Source organism: Hemitrygon akajei, chromosome 5, assembly GCF_048418815.1.
Source record: "Hemitrygon akajei chromosome 5, sHemAka1.3, whole genome shotgun sequence".
Taxonomy (NCBI): Eukaryota; Metazoa; Chordata; class Chondrichthyes; order Myliobatiformes; family Dasyatidae; genus Hemitrygon; species Hemitrygon akajei.
In genome coordinates, this window is record NC_133128.1 from 16720818 (window position 1) to 16740067 (window position 19250).

The 19250-nt window shown below is 40.7% G+C and overlaps 1 protein-coding gene across 2 annotated transcripts in view; it reads left to right on the plus strand.

Moving 5' to 3' along the window:
- The window catches only part of LOC140727497 (calcipressin-1-like), an 89881-nt gene extending 71012 nt beyond the window's left edge, over positions 1 to 18869 (plus strand). For both annotated transcript variants that reach the window (XM_073044858.1, XM_073044859.1), the window contains exons 2-4: positions 13114 to 13287; positions 15619 to 15790; positions 17179 to 18869. In XM_073044858.1, coding sequence (XP_072900959.1) covers positions 13114 to 13287; positions 15619 to 15790; positions 17179 to 17354 — 522 coding nt within the window. In that variant the 3' untranslated portion in view covers positions 17355 to 18869. The remainder of the gene's footprint in view (positions 1 to 13113; positions 13288 to 15618; positions 15791 to 17178) is intronic.
- The last annotated feature ends 381 nt before the right edge of the window (positions 18870 to 19250 follow it).

Sequence of the window (19250 nt, forward strand, 5' to 3'; positions counted from 1 at the left end):
ACTGGGTGGTCAGGAATGATAGAAGAGATATGACTAAGTGAATGATATGGGGATACAAAAGATGAGAACCCTGTTGCACTTGTCCAGTGCATACAGGGTTCTTATAACATAAGTGGACAGAGATTGCAAGGGGGGGTGAGTGAATGACGACCTCACCATGATGTGGTAGACGATTTGACTTGGGAATGACAAGGAATCTCGTAATGATGGGGAACTATATAGCCTGAAGACTGTGTTTGCCCAGTGCTAGGGCATCTCTGGGCTGGCCAACACCGCAGCAGTAGAAGATGTATATATCAAGACGTACAAAAAAGCTGGATGAATTCAGCAGGTTGGGCAGCATCCGTTGAAAGAAGCAGTCAACATTTCGGGTCGAGACTCAGTCCTGACGAAGGGTCTCGACCTGAAACGTTGACTGCTTCTTTCAACGGATGCTGCCCGACCTGCTGAGTTCATCTAGCTTTTTTGTACGTCTTGATTTGACCACAGCATCTGCAGTGTACTTTGTGAAGATGTATATATTTCTGTGTGCTGTGGGGAAACCACAGGCATGGGGTAAAGTCCTGCTGAAGGAAAATGAGCAACTTCTCAATTTTTTTAAAAAGAGAAATCACAAAGGTAATTATCATGGGATCACTGCTTAAGCCACTTGCAAAGTAGCATAGCGTCAGAGTTTTAATGCTGAAGTCAAAGATTGACGGGAAAATGGTTTTCGTTTTTTGGGACCAATGCTGGGGGAAAGAGGTGGCTTTTGTGTTGCAGAGGTTTCACTGGAATCTGGGTAGGTGTAGTGGTGGAAAAGGAGTGGGGGGGGGGTGTTCTCTTCAGGGGAATTTTAGAATGTTAACGGGAAATTATAGTGCAGTGTAGGGACATTGACAATAATCAGTTTATCAGAAACAAACAATAGTGTAACTCCTGTTGGAGGGAGCAGAGAAAAAATAATAAAATACCATTTTTAAATGTACGTATATTTGTGCCAATAGATGTCTGTTAATCATTTCAGAAAGTGTCAGGATGTCATAATTTAGAACATTGAACAGTACAGCACAGGAACAGGATTTCGGCCCATAATGTTATGCTGAACCAGCTAAAACTTAAATTAAAAATCCCAAAAAAACTAATCCCTCCTACGTGTATGATGTCCATATCCCTCCATCTTCCTCATATTTATGTGCCGATCTAAACGTCTCTTAAAAGCCTCTACCACCATGCCAGGTAGTGCATTCCAGACATCCACCACTCTGTGGGGGGAGGAGAAACAACTTGCCCCTCACATCCCCTCTCGCCTTCAATTCATGCCCTCCTGTATTAGACATATGTACCCTCGGGATAAAGATGCTCCCTGTCTACTCTATCTATGCCTCTCATCATCTCATAAACCTCTCTCAGATTTGCACTGGACCTCCACCACTCCGAAGAAAAGTTTAGTCCTGCCTCAAATGTGCCATCATGTAAGGCACAATGGTGCGGATCATTGAATATCTATTTCGTGACTCCATTGACCCGGGTTCAGTCCTGATCTCCAGCGATACTTATGTGAAATTGGCACATTCTCTCTGTGACTGAGTCGGTTTCCTCTCAATTTTCATCCATATTCCAAGCACGTGAGTTGGTGAGTTAAGTTAATCCAACCAGATACTAGTTTCTTACTATTTGGGTGGCATAGTAGTTGCCACAATCGCTGATTGGTGTTCAGTTCCCACTGCAGACTGTAAGGAGTTTCTACGTTCTCCCCGCGACTGCACGTGTTTCCTCTGAGTGCTCAGAATTCCTCCCACATTCCAAAGACGTACACGTTGGGATTAGTGAAGTTGTGGGCAGGCTATGTTGGCGCTGGAAGTGTGGCAACACCTGTGGGACACCCAGCATGTCCTCGCTGATTTGATGCAAACAATGCATTCAACTGTTATGTTTTAACAAATAAAGCTAATCTTTGAAACTAAGCAAATTGTGAAGGTATGAGATGAAGAGTTGCCTAAGTAGACTGAGCAGCAACCTCAAAAGATGTAATATTAAGCTAACAATGAGTAATATGTAAAAAAAAAACAGAAAACACCATTTATGACAACACTTTTTGACCTTTGAGGGAATATTTACCAACATGGGCTTATTGATTCTAGTTTGGAGGAATAGAAGGTGACCTCTTTGAAACATACTAAATTCTTGTGGTTCTAGACAGGGTTAGATGTAGGTGATATTTCTCTGAAGGGATATCTGGAAGCAAGTTCTGTAGGATCAAAATAAGGGGCCATCTGAAATGAGCAGAAATGTTTTTGCCCAAAAGAATGGGAAATCTTTGAAATCTTTTAAGTCGGTGGACAGTTGAAACTCAGTTACTGAGTAAGCTAGCGAGAGAGGGGAGGAGGGATACAGGGCGAATGTTATGGGGGGGGGAGGCAAGGACAGAAAGATACAAGGGGGGAGGGGAGAGAAAGATGCAAAGAGGGGTAGAGATATTTAAGGGAATGGAAGGATCTCGTGCTAATGCAGCAAAGTATCATTGAGATTCAATGAGTATCAGGATTTGGCCGTGATATTGAATGGCAGAGAAGGAGTGAAAAACTGAATGAATGGCTTTATCCTGCTGATTCTTATGAGACCAGACCTGTTCACTCTATCTTAGAGTCTCACCTTTGCTGCATACAGCTTTGGTAAGATGTCTGGACTTAGAAAAATAGAGGGCTTTGGGTAAGCATAGTAATTTCTAAGGTAGGGACATGTTTGGCACAACTTTGTGGGCCGAAGGACCTGTATTATGCTGTAGGTTTTCTATGTTTCAATAATTTTGTGTCATACATGTAAGTTAGCTTTTGTTGATTTGCATAGGAAGATAATTAGTTCATTGCGAACAGCACCAATTTATTACTCAAAATTTTTAAAACTAGTTTCAGAATCAGGTTTATTATCAGTAGCGTGTGATGTGAAATTTGTTAACTTAGCAGGAGTTCAATGCAATACATAATCTAGCAGAAAACAAAACTAACTAAAATAATAATAAATCAATTGCCGTATACATATCGAATAAAAATTAATCATGCAAAAAAATAGAAATACTATATATTTTTAAAAAGTGAGGTAGTGTTCAAGGGTTCAGTGTCCATTTGGATGACAGAGGGGAAGAAGCTGTTCCTGAATCACTGAGTGTGTGCCTTCAGGCTTCTGTACCTCCTACCTGATGGTAACAGTGAGAAAAGGGCATGTCCTGGGTGCTGGAGGTCCTTACTAATGGACGCTGCCTTTCTGAGACACCGCTCCCTAAAGATGTCCTGGGTACTTTGTAGGCTAGTGCCCAAGATGGAGCTGACTAGATTTACAACCTTCTACAGCTTCTTTCAGTTCTGTGCAGTAGCCCCCACCCCCATACCAGATAGTGATGCAGCCTGTCAGAATGCTGTCCGCGGTACATCTATAGAAGTTTTTGAGTGTATTTGTTGACATACCAAATCTCATCAAGCTCCTAATGAAGGATAGCCACTGTCTTGCCTTTTTTATATCTGCATGTTGGGACCAGGTTAGATCCTCTGATCTTGAAACTGCGCACTGTCTCCACTTTTGATTCCTCTGAGGATGGGTATGATGTGTTCCTTCGTCTTACCCTTCCTGAAGTCCACAATCAGCTCTTTCTATCTTACTGACGTTGAGTGCCAGGTTGTTGCTGCAACACCACTCCACTAGTTGGCATATCTCACTCCTGTACGCCCTCTCGTCACCATCTGAGATTCTACCAACAATGGTTGTATCGTCAGCAAATTTCTAGATGGTATTTGAGCTATGCCTAGCTACACAGTCGTGTGTAGAGTGAGTAGAGCAGTGGGCTAAGCACACACCCCTGAGGTGCACCAGTGTTGATCGGTGCACAACACAAGGAGTATAACTTCTTTTGTTCATTGAAGTAAAAACCTTCCATGATTCCATATTAAATTGTCAATCAGATCAGCCTACATATTTCTATAAAAATAATGGTCTAGATATTTAACATAGTCTTAGTGGTAGGGAGAGATTATATTCACTAAATATTCTCTGACCTGGTTATTGTGAGAATATTTTTTTATCATTTTGTTTCCGTATGAGCAGCACAATAGCAGAGTGGTTAGCGTATCACTTTACAGCACTACTGTCGCCAATTTCCACTGCTGACTGTAAGGATTTATACGTTCTTCCTGCGTCGGTTTCCTCCCACATTCCAAAGACGTAGAGGTTACAGGTAGTTCCAGTTTATTGTCTTCCAACTGTGCATGATACCACCAGATGAAACAATGGAGTTCTAAACTGTGATGCACAACACAAGGTGTATAATTCACACACAACACCAAGTAATATTACCACAAATAAATTAACAAATAATAATATACATTCTGGAAGATTAACATTTAACTTAAGGTGCATTTATGACAAACTTTAAAAGTAAGCAGTGTAACACCACTTGTGCTCCATAAATGAGACCTCGATGGCAGCAGGGAGTTCAGTAGTCCCTCACCCTGAGGGAAGAAGTATTTCCCATCCTAACAGTTCTTGTGCTAGTGCTACGGTACCTCCTGCCTGGTGGTTGCGGTCAAAGAGATTGTGGAATGGGTCAGAGGGATCCTTGACAATGCTACGGGCCCTGCATATGCAGCGCTCCTGATAAATATCTCAAATGGGTGGAAGAGAATACCTGATAATCCTCTCAGCAGTTCTCACAATCCTTTTCAGCGTTTTGCGGATTGTTGCAGCCGGTCAGAACGCTCTCAATGGTACTCCTTTAAAAAGTGGTTATAATGGGGGCAAAGAAGCTCGTTCATTTCGATCTCCTTGCAGTGGAGACTTGTCTCTGCTTTCTTGACTAAAAAGGTGGTGTTGAGGGACCAGGTGAGATCATCTGTTATTGTGCACTCCCAGAAACTTGGTGCTACTAGCTGTGTATGCGCAGTGGTCAACCTGCACCACCTTAAAGTCCACAGTCGTGTCTTTGGTTTTGTCCACATCGAGCCTCAAGTTGTGGTTGCACCATTCTACAGGCAGCTGCTCCGTCTCTCTATACACTGTTGTTGATGAGGCCAACCACTGTGTTGCCATCAGCAAACTTGATTCAGTTTGATTTGGAGCTAGCAGTGCAGTCTTCCATCAGCAGCATGACTGGCAGTGAGCTTAGCACATAACCCTGGGGTGCTCAGTGTGATGGGGCTAGACGTGTTTCTGCCACGACAGACTGACGACGGTTTCTCTGTCAAGAAATCCAGGATCCAGTTACAGAGAGAGGTACTGAGACCCAATCAGGACAGTTTGCTCGCCAGCTTCAGAGGGATGATTGCACTAAACACTGAGCTGAAGTCTATGAAGAGCATCCTGGTGTATGAGGTACCATTTGCCAGGGTGGGACAGGATGGAGTGGAGGCCAGAGGTTATAACATTGGCAATGGACCAATTTGAGCGATAAGTGAACTGGAAAGGGTCCAAGGTAGCAGCAGCATGAGAGTTTAATGTGATCCATTGCTGGCTGCTCAAAGCACTTCATTATTGTTGAGGTCAGTGTCACAGAACAGTTGTCATTAAAGGCAGATTACCGTTACCCTCTTGGGTACCAAGATGATGGTGGCTGCCTTGAGGCCTACGGGATAGGGACTGTTCCAGAGATGCTGAAGATCTCTGTCAGATCCCTCAGCACCCGACCAGGTATGTTTCCAGACACCGCAGCTTTACGCGGGTTGATCCTGGTTAGGGTCTTCCTCACATCAGCTGAGTGCCTGCTCCTCCTTGTGAGTTTTGGGCATGCTAGCGTTGAAAAACATGGTGATACTTGTGGGCTGTCCTCGCTGGTTTAATTCAAAAAAGATGAAGCATTTCACTTAGTTTCAATGAACATGTAAGAAATAAAGCTAATCTCTTTATACTATTTGCCATTACATTGTTTCACACTTGGTTTGACATCCATTTGATATATTAAAAATAACAGTGGGCATTGCCTCAAGTGTGTAGAGTAACATTGAGAAGCTTTATATGCATTTGTATTGACGAGATGTTTAAACCTCTATTAGCCTGGATGAATGACAGATGTAATCACTTGTGTGTTTAGGTCTTATTGCCATCCTAATACCCAGAGTGCAGTGTCAGCAGTGGGGGAAAGAGGTTGCGACATATCTTTGTTGAAATTATCCCTGAGGTGTGCTGGTGTTCTGACAGATTGGACTTGTAATGACCTCCTGAGTCAGCTGTTTTTATTTGCACAAGCTGTTTACCTTCACATGACATTTTTCCGACAGACTTTGTTCAAAAGTTAGTGCAGACACAAACGGAAACCTTGTGCCATTTTCTGTTTGACTTGCTGCAAAGTACAGGACCGGAGAAAGGTCAGACCAACTTCCCTGTGTGTTGGCTAATATTTCTAGGGCCTTCCGTTAGTCAGAGTCGACCATGGGTGTTGTACCCTGGCTGTTTACCTGATGCCCAAGCCAAGGCACTATGATATGGAGAGGATGCTGTTGCCTATGCAGATGATGAATACAAAGGAATGGCAGAGACCTATACAGTTTGGCACTGACAGGAGTTTCCAGTGAGCCGTGAATTCAATGTAGGACTGTCTTAGGGACTAAAGCTCCAGAATGTTTCCTTGTGGTTTACTCCTGAAGCCTTCCCCATGCGTGGGTATAACCGCAAGGAAGCAGAGGTTTGAGATCAGCGTTTTCTTTCTTCAAGGTGAGCTGCCAACCACAGCTGAGGAGCCCCATCAGCCCAAAGCTGCGAGTTTTAAGGCACCAGTAGCCCACCTTTGCTCCTCCTGTGAGTGGAAATGGCTCAGTAGGTAAGTCACATGGGAAGGCCTGGAGCTGAGAGGAAATTTGAGATGCACACCATTAGGTAGTCAGTGCTTATCCCCACTACCTCCCCTCCTCCTATAACAACCTTGAGGAATGTGGCTGATATTTACCTCTCATGCTATGCCAGATTAACTTAGTATCATCAGGTTGAGGACCGTCTGGCAGCTCTTGGGCTGTATTCCTTGGAGTTCAGGAGAATGAGGGGGATCTCTTAGAAACATTCCAAATGTTAAAAGGCCTGAACAGATTAGATATGGCAAAGTTATTTCCCATGGTAGGGGATTTTAAGACAAGAGGGCATGACTTCAGGATTGAAGGACGTCCATTTAGGACAGAGGTGTGGAGAAATTATTTTAGTCAGTGGGTGGTAAACCTGGATTTACCAATCTAAATTTGTTCCAAAGCAGCCATGGAGTCCAAGTCATTGGGTGCATTTAAGGCAGAGATAGATGGGCTCTTAATTAGCCAGGGCATGAAAGGGTTTGGGGAGAAGGCAGGGGAGTGGAGGATGACTGGAAGAATTGGATCAGCCCATGATTGAATGGTGGAGCACACTTGATGGGCTGAATAGCCTACTTCTGCTCCTATATCTTATGATCTTATTCTTTTTGTGTAGCCTCATTGTAATGAAAATATCTTTTGTATTTCTGACAGTCCAGCAGCAATTCAACTTCAGAACAGTACTTTGGCTACAAACTACTTGAGGACGCTTTGAGTTCCCAAAATGCTGTGGTATTTTTGTACTACATTCTAAGTCCGTAAAACGTAGGAGCAGAATTAGGCCATTCAGACCATTCCACTAATTATATTGCCCCCTTTACAAGCTTTTAGGGTCACTTACCATTACAGGAATATCATTCACTAGGTTTCTGCTAATCACAAATACCAATCACTACACCAAAACTGAATTTTAAACCGATTCCATGTTGAAACCGGGAGAAAGTGTGGGATTGTCCTTCACAAGGACAATGGAAGTCAAATTTCAATACCAAACTAAAGGAGTTGATATCAGAAACACACGAGATTCTGTCGATTCTGTATCCCTTTCTCTACATGCTGCCTGACCTGCTGAGTTCCTCCAGCATTTTGTGGTAAAGGATCGATATTTTGGGCCAAGACCTTTCATCCGATATCATGATAGCTGAGCTAAAGCCTAGTCAAATAGAGTATATTTTAAACAGCAAAACTAAGTTGCTGGGCTTCCATCTTCATGACACACCCATAACTCACTAGCCTTAACCCACGTGCCTTTAGAATGTGAGAGGAAACCAGAACTCCTGGAGAAAATCCACTCGTGCAAATTCCGTGCAGATGGTGACAGTAATCAAACCCTAGTCTTCCAGTGAATGCTGTAAAGCGTTGTGCTGACTGCTACACTCCAGTCTCGTGGTACTCTAGATGAAGATAGAACACAGGTGTGTTCTCTCTTCTTCTCCCCCCCCCCCCCCGTATTGCTCCTAGATGCTTTATTGGATACACCTATATACCTGCTTGTTAATGCAAATATCTAATCAGCCAATCGTGTGGCAGCAACTCAAGCATGGTCAAGAATTTAGTTGTCCACACCAAATATCAGAATGAGGAACAAATGTAAGCTAAGTGACTTTGACTGTGGAATGATGTTTGGTGGCAAGTGGAGTGGTTTGAGTATCTCAGAAACTGCTGATCTCCTAGGATTTTCACACACAGCAGTCACTAGAGTTTACAGAGAATATCACGTAGCCATTGAAGATGTGTAGGAGGGGTAGACTCCTTCCATTTAAATTTAGAAAAGATCAGCTGCTCAGTCTTAAATTCGAAACAATCTTTTTATGATATCTGGGGACTTTTCCTAAATTACTTTCCCAATTTATAAAGTTTAACAGTGCACAGACTTTTATGTATATTTTTATCTTCTCTTAAGAGAATGTTTTTTTTTCTAATTATCCATTATCATCCATCAGCTTTTTTCTTTGGTAGTTGGTAGGGGGTTGACTTTTTTTATATAAAAAATTTCTTTTATGATGTATGACCTATCTTTAAATTTTTGATTACAGAGTGGTATACCTTTATGTGATATGCTATAACATTTTGATCAATTTTATTACAATATATGAATGTACACAATTTATGTTGAGATGTATATGTGTTGCACTCTATAAATCTTTTTTTTTCTTCTGAATAAAAATATTGTAAAAAGAAAGAGTTTACAGAGAATGGGCGGTAAACAAAAAAACGGCCAGAAAGTGGCAGTTCTGTGGGTGAAAATGCTTTGTTAATGAAAGGGGTTAATGAAATGTTAAGGAGAATGGCCACACTGGTTTAAGCTGACAAGGTGACAGTAACTCGGATAGTCACATGTTATAACGTTGGTGTGGAGAAGACCATCTCTGACCAGGCAATATGTTAAACCTTGAAGTGGGTGGGCTGCCCCAGCAAAAAATCACACCAGGTTCCATTCTTGTATCTATTAAAGTGACAACTGATTGTATTAGTTTAGTGGAATCCATTCCAGTTTGTGGTGCAAACCAGTGCTGGCAGCAAGACTAATCAATGCTATTTGAAGACTATCTTCCAGTGTTCTGATCTCTAATGAGATGAGAGATCTGTGAAGTCATGGCAAAAACTTGTGTGTGTGCACATTTCCTGAAGTTGTTTTGCTATTTGCCTTTGAATCTGTGCCACAGTGGACATGGGATAAATTGGAACAGGAGCATTAAGTCCATAATACATACAGGTGGGAAAAGAATTAGGCCATTCAGCCATTGAGTCTGCTCTGCCATTCTATCATAGCTGATTTATCATCCCTCTCAACCCCATTCTCCTGCTATCCTGTAAATTTTGATGCCCTGATTAATCCAAAATTTATCAACCACTGCTTTAAATGCGCCCAATGACTTTGCCTCCGCAGCCTTCTGCAGCAGTGAATTCCACAGATTCCCAACCCTCTGGCTAATGAAATTCCTCCTCATTTCCGTTTTAAATAAACGTCCCTTTGTTCTGAGGCTTTGCTCTCTAATATGAGACCCTCCCACTATAGAAAACATCCTCTGCACATCCACTGTATCTAGGCCTTCCAATATTTGACAGGTCTCATTGAGATCTCACCTTATTCTTCTAAACTCCAACCAGAACAAGCCCATAAAATGCTCCTCATACATTAACCCTTTAATTTCCAAAATCATTCTAGTAAACCTTCTCTGGGCCCCCTCCCAGTGCCACCACGTCTTTTAGATAAGGTTCCCAAATAGGAACTGGCGACATTAACAGCTAACGCTGTCAACTATTGTACTGTATAAACTGAGCTGCAGTACATGCACAATTTTGCTAATGTCATACCAGTTACAGGGAAGTATGTGGTTTGAATTTTTTTTTGGCACAATGCTGCTGCTGCTCGTTTACAGCCAAGCTTTTAACAAACTACAGATTTTTGGGGGGGAGAAACAGTACTTAAAGGAATTCATCTCAATTTGGATTCTGAGCCAAAGAGGAAAGTTCCATTCACAGTTTTGCCTGGGAGTGGATTTGCAGTTTGGATGCACAAATGATTTTTTGTTTTGTCTTCTCTTCAAACCATTGACCCAACTATATATTCCTGCAGATCCCATTTGGTAATGTAAGAAGAAGAGGGCACCACAGTAGTTAGCACAATCCTATTACAACTCTGGGTGTTCAACTCCAGTGCTGTCTGTAAGTATGTGGGATTCCTCACACATTCCAAAGATATACCTGTTAGTAGGTCATTGTAAACTCTCCTGTGGTTAGGCTAGTGTTAAATAGGTGGGTCTCTGAGCATCGTGGCATGTTGGACTGGAAGGGCCTGTCCCATGCTATATCTCTAAATTTAAAAAAAACAGATGTTATTTTTTCCCTATAGGACATTTTGTATAGTGGAGGGAGTCTTTAACCAGAGGGCACAGCCTCAGAACAAAGCAGTGCCCTTTTAGAATAGTGATGAGGAATTTCCTTATCCAGAATTCATTGTCATAGGTGGCTGTGGAGGCCAAGTATTTACATATATTTAAGGCAGAGGTCGATAGATTCCTGATTAGTCAGGGCATGAAGGGATATGTGAGGGAGGGCAGGAGATGGGAGCGGAGAGGGAAAGCGGATCAGCAATGATGAAATGGTGGAGCAGACTCAATGGGCCAAATGGCCGATTTCTGCTCCTATATCTTATGGTCTTGTGTTTGTCGTAGTAGGGAGGCGTCTGGTCACTGTGTTGATGTAATGCAGGATACAGGGTCAGAAGTGTGGCTTAATTGTTGTTGCCAGTGAAGCTTAGGGTTGGTTTAGTGAGGAAGTATTTAACTCTATGAGTCTTGGATGCTGAGTTTTGAGACCTCCGTGATTGCTTATAAAATGAATGGGCAGAATAGACTGAATTGCGACTTAGTAGCTTGTATTTCTGTTACATTTTATCTCTAATTTTAAAAAAAACTTGCTAAATCAGTACTTCACTTTCAAGACACAGCAGATTAATTTTTATTTATCAGAGATGCTACCCTTCCAGTCCAATGAGCTGCAGTGCCCAGCAACCTACCTATTTAACACAGGACAATTTACAATGACCAACTAACCTACCTAACGGGAAGGTCTTTGGGATGTGGGAGAAAATCTACTTGGTCATAGGGAGAACATACAAACTCCTTATGGTCAGTCACTGGCACTGTAATGTGCTAACCCCTGCACTAACAGGTTTAATGGCAGCAAACAAAGGTTTAATTTGGGTTGAGTTGGCCCCAATTATGGCATTCACAATTGGTTAATATCCCTTGCAAAAAGCGATGTTCCAGAATTGACATGAATCTCTGATATTTACTGAAGATGTTCTGGCCAGCAACTTTTTTTTAAAAAAATAGTGAGCATCAGAATATTGGGCCACTCCTACTCTGGCTACTTTTGTATTGTATTTGTGCACCCCCTTCCCCAGTTAATCCACTACCTTCCTTGGTGTCCTTCCACAGTCCACCCAGAGCTCTTGCCCAGACCACAGCTTATATTAATCCAGATATTTACCAAAATGCATTGTCTCCTTTCACAACATTTCCCTTTTCAATAAAATTATCGACCTTGTGTTTGAATCCCTTCACATCTACTCCCTTTTAATTCCATAAACTTCTTGAGACATCCCCATTAGGTTTACCATAGCAACAATACCTCAAGTCTCTTGACTTCTAGGGTTTAATATTCCCTCTAAAGGTTTGTAAAAACATTCTTTGAGACCTACTGCTTTGATCAAGATCTTAGTCATGAATCCCAATACAATTGGTATCAACTTTTGCCTGATAAAGTAGAATTACTTGTTTTAATAAACTTTAATGGCACTTTTTGAATATTATCCTTAATAGTGTTTAAATTAGATGAGTTTAATTTTTTCCCCTCCTGGAGATGTAATACATCATAATCCAGGAAGGGAACAGCACTTGTGTATGCATCACATTGTTCTATTTTTGCCTTCAAGGTACTAAGACTTGATACTAACAATTGATACAAGATGCTAAATATTTTACCCTGAAAATACTTGAGTCATTGCCTTTTTAATGAACTTCTTTGATGTCACAGTCTCTTGACAATCAGTGTTTTGGCTCCTGGCCTCACTTCCTCAATTTTCACCCTTGTCATGGTGCCACTTTCATCAATAGCCAAAGCCACCAGTTGAGCTTGGGAGTTGTTCCTATACATTGGGTGTCATTAGAGTCCGTGGCCATGGCCCAGTCTCTCCACCTCCACAGAGGGGAATGCCAGCTATATCTGCTCAAATGGAGTTCTGTCCTAGCCAAATCTTGAAGTATCTCTGATTTCTGTGTACTTCTATATTGGACACATTTAGAACAATGGTACAGAATGACATTAAATGGATCTATCAATGCGAGCTTGTTCTCCCCCCTTCCCTATAAGATTTATATGGTCTTTTTGGAAACAGCCAGCAAAAACTGCACCAAACATAGGCGGGAGCAAGCAGGGCAGTAAGAAGATTCAATCTCTATTTGAATAAATCAGAGTAACATGCACAAAATTGAGTCCTAATGAAGAGTCTTGGCACAAAATGTCAATGTGTTTATTCTTCATGGATGCTGCCTGACCTGCTAAGTCCTCTAACACTTTGTGTCTGTGTGTGTGTGTTTTGCTCTGGATTTCCAGCATCTGTGGAATGATTGAGTCAGTCTTGCAATTGTGCAACACTTTTGTTTAAAAACCTACTTCACCTTCAGATTTCTGTGAGGGGAACTTAGTACCAAAATGGACCTAGTAGTTTTAAAAGTAAATTTCAAGTTGCACAGTTTTCCATCAAGTTCTTGCAAACTGATAGATCTTTGACTATATCTTTCTGCAGGATGACTTTGAGACGTTATTCAGGGTCTATGACAAGAATGTGACTTTCCAGTTTTTTAAGAGCTTCAGGCGAGTTCGAATCAACTTCAGCAATCCCATTGCTGCAACAGAGGCCAGAATTCAACTTCACGAAACTGAATTTAACGGGAAGAAAATGAAACTGTACTTTGCACAGGTACTCCTTTCTGCAGTTATGATTTTTTTAAACAAAGTAATTGATAAAATGCATCGGACGAACCTCCATTTCCTTGTACTTTATTGAGGGCACTGTTCTAAATTAAACTATATTTAGGTTGCGATTAAATTGCATTTGGAGGTTAACTGAAGTGGAGGTGCAGTTTTTGGATACAATTGTTTTCCTGTTTGGGTGGTGAGGTAGAGATGTGTCTCTACCAAACAGGGGTATAAGGCACGCTTACCCTCCGCTAGCCTGCAGGTCACCCTTGGGCTAGGTGTAGCACCCCGATCAGGGTCACATGAAGTCATGGGAGCAGGTAGATGGTTGTATAAGTAGCTGATGCCTATCACGTGCTGGTTATGCAACTGACGCCAGGCAGACAGTCTCTGAAGAGTATTGATAATGGCTGGGGTCACCCATCTTGTAAAGACACTGCCCCAGAAGAAGGTAATGGCAAATCACTTCTGTAGAAAACTTGCCAAGAACAATCATGGTCAAAAATAATGATTGCCGTGTCATATAACACAGCATCTAATGATGATAATGAGTCTTCCTAGAGTTGGTAGAGTTTAGAAGGATTTCTGAGACTCTTATAATGAATTTTATAGACTAGCTAGAGTGGCTAACTGTTAATTACTGTCAAGTCAGCACTAAAGCATGCTTATTGCGCACAATTTTCTGCATAATTACTCTTTGGTACATGTGTATCTTTAGCCCTGGGGAAGGAAAACAGTCTTTGGGTGCAGAACTAAGGAAGTTGTGGAATTAAAGAGAAATACAATGAACTTCTTTGGACAGATTATGAGGCACTTCAAGTAGGACTGCAGCGAAAGAGCAGTGAGGAAGATCGGTCAGAGTGAAGTGAGTGGTAAATAGACATGAAAGGCATGGAGCCTGCAAGTAAATGGATAGATTTCCTGCCTAGTGATTGAACGCAATGATATTTGAAGCAGCAATGCTTCAAATTCAGTATCAACGAACGTGCCACTCGGCTTTCTTTTTTCATTCAAGGGATCTGGCCTTTGCAGGCTGAACCAGCATTTAACTGCCCATTGCAAATTGCCCTAGAGAAAGTAGTTGGTCAGCTGCCTTCTTGAACCACTGCTGTCTCAGAGATGTGGGTAGACCCACATTGCTATCAGGGAGGTGGACCCAGTGATTGGTGAAGGATTGACAATGTACCGTGGACCCTGGTTATTTGGGCCATCGGTTAATCGGCGCAGCTGCTTATTTAGGATAGCTCTTTAACAAAAACTAATCACAAAAATAGCTAGGATTGCCTTTGTTTATTTGGGACGCTATGTTGCTTAATTAGGACAGGAGACTGTTGCCAAGCAGTTTCCAGTTGGCGTCAGTCATGGGCACTTGTGTGGCTGTTAGACACTACACTGTGTTTAGAATGGGCAGTTTTCAAATAGTGTCATTTGTGTGTTTGTGTTCAAAAAGCAGTGATTTTGTCACTGATAGTTAGGGAGAAATAAGCAGTAAGACAATTCAGAACTGTTTTGCTCACTGTGGTTTTAAGCATTCAGGCTCAGAGAAATGGCCAGGAGTGAAAATGAAACCACTTTAAGTTAGGGACTGCAAATAATTTGATGGTATCGACAATCATTTTGAATGCTGCAATGAAAGTGAAGTTTTGGGGGTTGCAATCATCAAAAGCATTGTGGTCCATTATCCATTACCTGTGCTAACTTTATTCATTTATAGTCAATCAAAAGAACACAGCAGCATACACTGGATGAATTCCTCCATCGATAACTATTAGGAACTAATACATTTTTATAGTACTGCAGTAGTATTTGTTGTGCTCTATAATTTGTTATGTATTTCATTTAAATACATAATTTGTTACTCAGATAATTGATAGCGTCTTTTTTTAATATACCTTTTTAGCTATTTTCATGAAACATCAGCTAATAGGGCAGCTGCTTAATTGGACCTAAATGCGTTGGTCCCAATGTGTCCCAATTAACCGGAATCCACTGTTTTTCTATCATGACTTAGCGATACATTTCCATCTGAGAAAATGCCAGCATTATGGTTAACAGGGTCTTTTATACATCACATCAATGTTACTGCTGTTTGCATCTTATTATGCAGACCAGACTGTCTGACAACCAGCATGGCGATGGAATAGAAATTTTAGCCTAAACCTCTGTAATTAATAAACACCCACTTTACTTCACAGTTTACTTCAGGCACTTTGAGCCCTTGGGTACATTTTTCAATATATTAAGTTGGAGCTCTACACTTTTAAGATAAATACAGTATAATTTATTTTTATGTATAAAGGCTGCATTTTTAAACAGGTAGTTTGTTTTTCAGATCCAGAACAAAGCTTTCAGTAAAGGTAGCCCACACCTAGCTCCACCTCATCCAGAAAAGCAGTTCCTCATTTCCCCACCAGCATCTCCACCCGTTGGATGGAAGCAAGCAGAAGATGCCACTCCAGTTATAAACTATGACTTGTTGTATGCAATTTCCAAACTGGGACCAGGTAATTTCAATGAAACATTGTAGTGATTGTCAAAAATGAAGCTTCCTTCTCTCATTAAGTATTTTCTATTGTGATGTTCCAATTTAAAGATTTTCTACAATCATGATGGTGTTTTAAATTGACTTGTAATAAGCTGGTGTACAGTATATATCAAATATTTCTATTTATAGTCTGAATTTTTTTGTAAGTGTTTCCTTTGTGTAAAATGCAAATATATAGGGCTTTTTCAGTAGAGCCAGTTTTCTGTGCTTGTGCAAAGGGGAATGCTTTGTCACAGAGGATCATTCTTACAAGGTGAGATGGCTGGGCTAGATCGTTAGTAATATTTGAGGTTCTAATTGATCCAGACAGGATACAGTTGGTTCTGGTCTGGAAACAGTTAAGGGGAAATGGAGAGAGATTTATGAGAACCTTAAAAGTAGAAAGAAGATGAGTTGAGATTGATGGAATAAAAATTCATACTGCTGCTTGGATTATCTGATTTCCCCTCCCAGACAGCAAGCTCTGGTGAGCCCTCATCAATTACTAACCAGTCCCAAGTCTCTTTCCCTATTTATTCACAAGAAGCATGATGAAGAAACATGTCCAGTAGCGGCAGATGGAACACAGTGTAGGGAAGTGTACGGTCATGCACTTTGGTAGAAGGAATAAAGGTGTAAGACTATTTTCCAAACAGGGTAAATACAGAAATGGGGTGCAAAGGGAATTGAGAGTCCTTGCGCAGGGTTCCCTAAGGATTACGGTAACTTGTTGGTTGAGCCAGTGGCAAGGAAGGCAAGTGCAATGTGAAGATTTCATTTCTGCAGGACTGGAATGTAAAAACAAAGGTATAAGGCATTGGTCAGACTGCACTTGGAGTATTGTGAGCCATTAGGTATTAATAAAACAGAAGTTGAAAGATTCTTGTTTCATAAGGGTGTCAAAGGTATGTGAATGAGGTTGTGTGAGAGAGAATAAATCGGGCATGATCAAATGGCAGGGCAGACTTGAAGGGCTGAACAGCCTAATTTTGCTCCCTTCTCTTCTGGTCTCAATTTCCCAGGTGTAGATTAGAATACAGATGTATAAAGAATACTCAAAACTGCTGGATAAAGCTGAAATTACTTAGTACTATAATGCAAAATGTGTGAAGATTGAAAAGAAGAGGAGGCAAGATCAATTTAAATTTAAAAATAGTTGGTGACCACCAAATATTTTCAATTTTGGAACCTATGTCTTGCAAAGGGCAGGAGAACAAAGTTCCAAGTTTTTTTAATTCAAGCAGAATTTAATTCAAGTTAGACCTGTTAAAACACATTGGGATATACTATGGATATAATCTAAATTCAAGTTGAAAAGAAATAAGGCACTTTGTCTTTTAAGATCCGCTCTTTATGTATTCCTTACAGGGGAGAAATATGAATTGCATGCTGGCACTGATACCACGCCAAGTGTTGTTGTTCATGTCTGTGAAAGTGACCCTGAGCTGGAGCAAGAACAGGAGGAGGACGATGGGAAGAATCGACCCAAACCAAAAATCATTCAAACTAGACGGCCAGACTATACTGCCAGCCATTCGAAGTGAAATTTTGAACTTTATCCATTTCTTTGCATTTGGATTCCTCATACAGAGAATGACCACACTACTGAGTTATAATGGGGATACTGGACTGCAGTATAACTTGTGGAAAAGATAAAATTCCCAAATGCATAACTATGTGTGTTGATAGGCAGAAAGACTATGGGAAATTTGTACTGTATCAATGCTTTTGCATTATTTTCTGCTGTAACCGTCTAAACTGCAAAGGTATTGAATGAGGACAGGTAGATCAGCTGAGTAAGCAGCAGTGGTAATGGCACACACGACAATGTAGCGCCAGCAGTTGGCACTGATTTTTTTTTTCCGTTGTCTATCTTGTCATCTTGGTGTCTACCATGTTCTTGCTGTTATACTTTATTTGCATATTGTTGCAAAATTGTAGTTATTTGTGGTGTTATTAGAGTGGCCTGCTACAATATTTAAAATAGTCCCTTCTAGCAGAGCCCAGCGTGTGAATTGTGACATATTCAAGACTTAAGCAGGGAAACTGAATTGCAAACAGTAGCTGTTTCACAAGTTAATTCAACCACTTACCAGGATCAGTTTTTTTTTAACTTTGAAACTTTTATCTGCTTCGTGACATACTGTAAGCATTCTCTTAACAAACTGCGTCACAATGGTTATAAAGATAATTGGCAACAGTCTTGCTTGCACTTTATCTTTCTGCATATCTTCCGCAACGTAGCTACCTATACCCATGCACTAATCATATGTCGTAAAACACATAATATTGTATGGCAATTCTTAGAAGTGCATTTATGGTTTCTAAGTTAACTGACTCATCGTTTATTTCATTATTAATCAGGCATGACCAATTCCACTTTAGTTTATCCTTCTAATGTCTGAGTTAGATTTGGATACCAGTGGTATGTTTCTCTTTCTGGCTGGTTTACTTGTGCAGAAAGGGAGAGCACTGCAAAGTGCCATCACCTCATGAAGAGCTGTTGATTATGAGAATAGTTATTGCACTTCATAATACAGAATGAAGATCAACTCTCAGAGACAATTATTAGATAGAATGGTATAAAAATCAAGTCTGAATATAGTATTGTTTGTGCCCAAATACTCCTGCCTATCAATTTGACTTTTGGAGTGGACATTTGTTTGTGAATAAAAGACACGTGGCTATATTGTCAAATCAATAATTGTGTATTCAGAAGTATAAGACCAGTCATTTTGTTGATTGCAGGAGTAAAATGTAAGTTACAGTCAGTCTGATTCCATATAACTTTGCTTCCTGGCCTGAAATACTGGTTACTTGAGCTAAACGTAGATTATTTATGTTGATGTGAAAGTACCAAATTTCTGATTTATGATGTCTCGTCAGAGTGTATTCATCCTATGTAATGTTAGAACATTTTGAGCTGTTTCTCTAGAAGTGTAATATCAGTAAAATTAAATTATTATCTGTCTGCTGTACATATTGTTCATATTTGTACAGATTGGAATAATTGGGCAGATGGGATGTTTACAAATAAATACATTTGCTTTAAGTACAAAGTGTTTTGTTTTTATAAAATAGATTGAACTGTGTCAAACCCATTGTGAGTCCTCATCAGCATGCTAGTTAAGAAAGTATCCCACCTTATTATTTTTTTAAAACAAAGTGGTGACATTTTAGACCTGGGCCCTTCAAGTCCCAATAAAGGGTCACAGCATGAAACTATTCTTTATTCCTCTCCATAGATGCTGCCTGACCTGCTGAGTTCTTCCAGCATTTCGTGTGTGTTGCTCTGGATTTGCAACATCTGCAGAATCTCAAGTCTTGTTAATCTTTCCTTGCCCTGTTATCAGTCAGCAGACAGAAAGAAGGTGCCCACAATGGTTGCATAAGTGTGTTGAAATCTCTACATAGTCACAACTGAATTGTATTACTTTCCC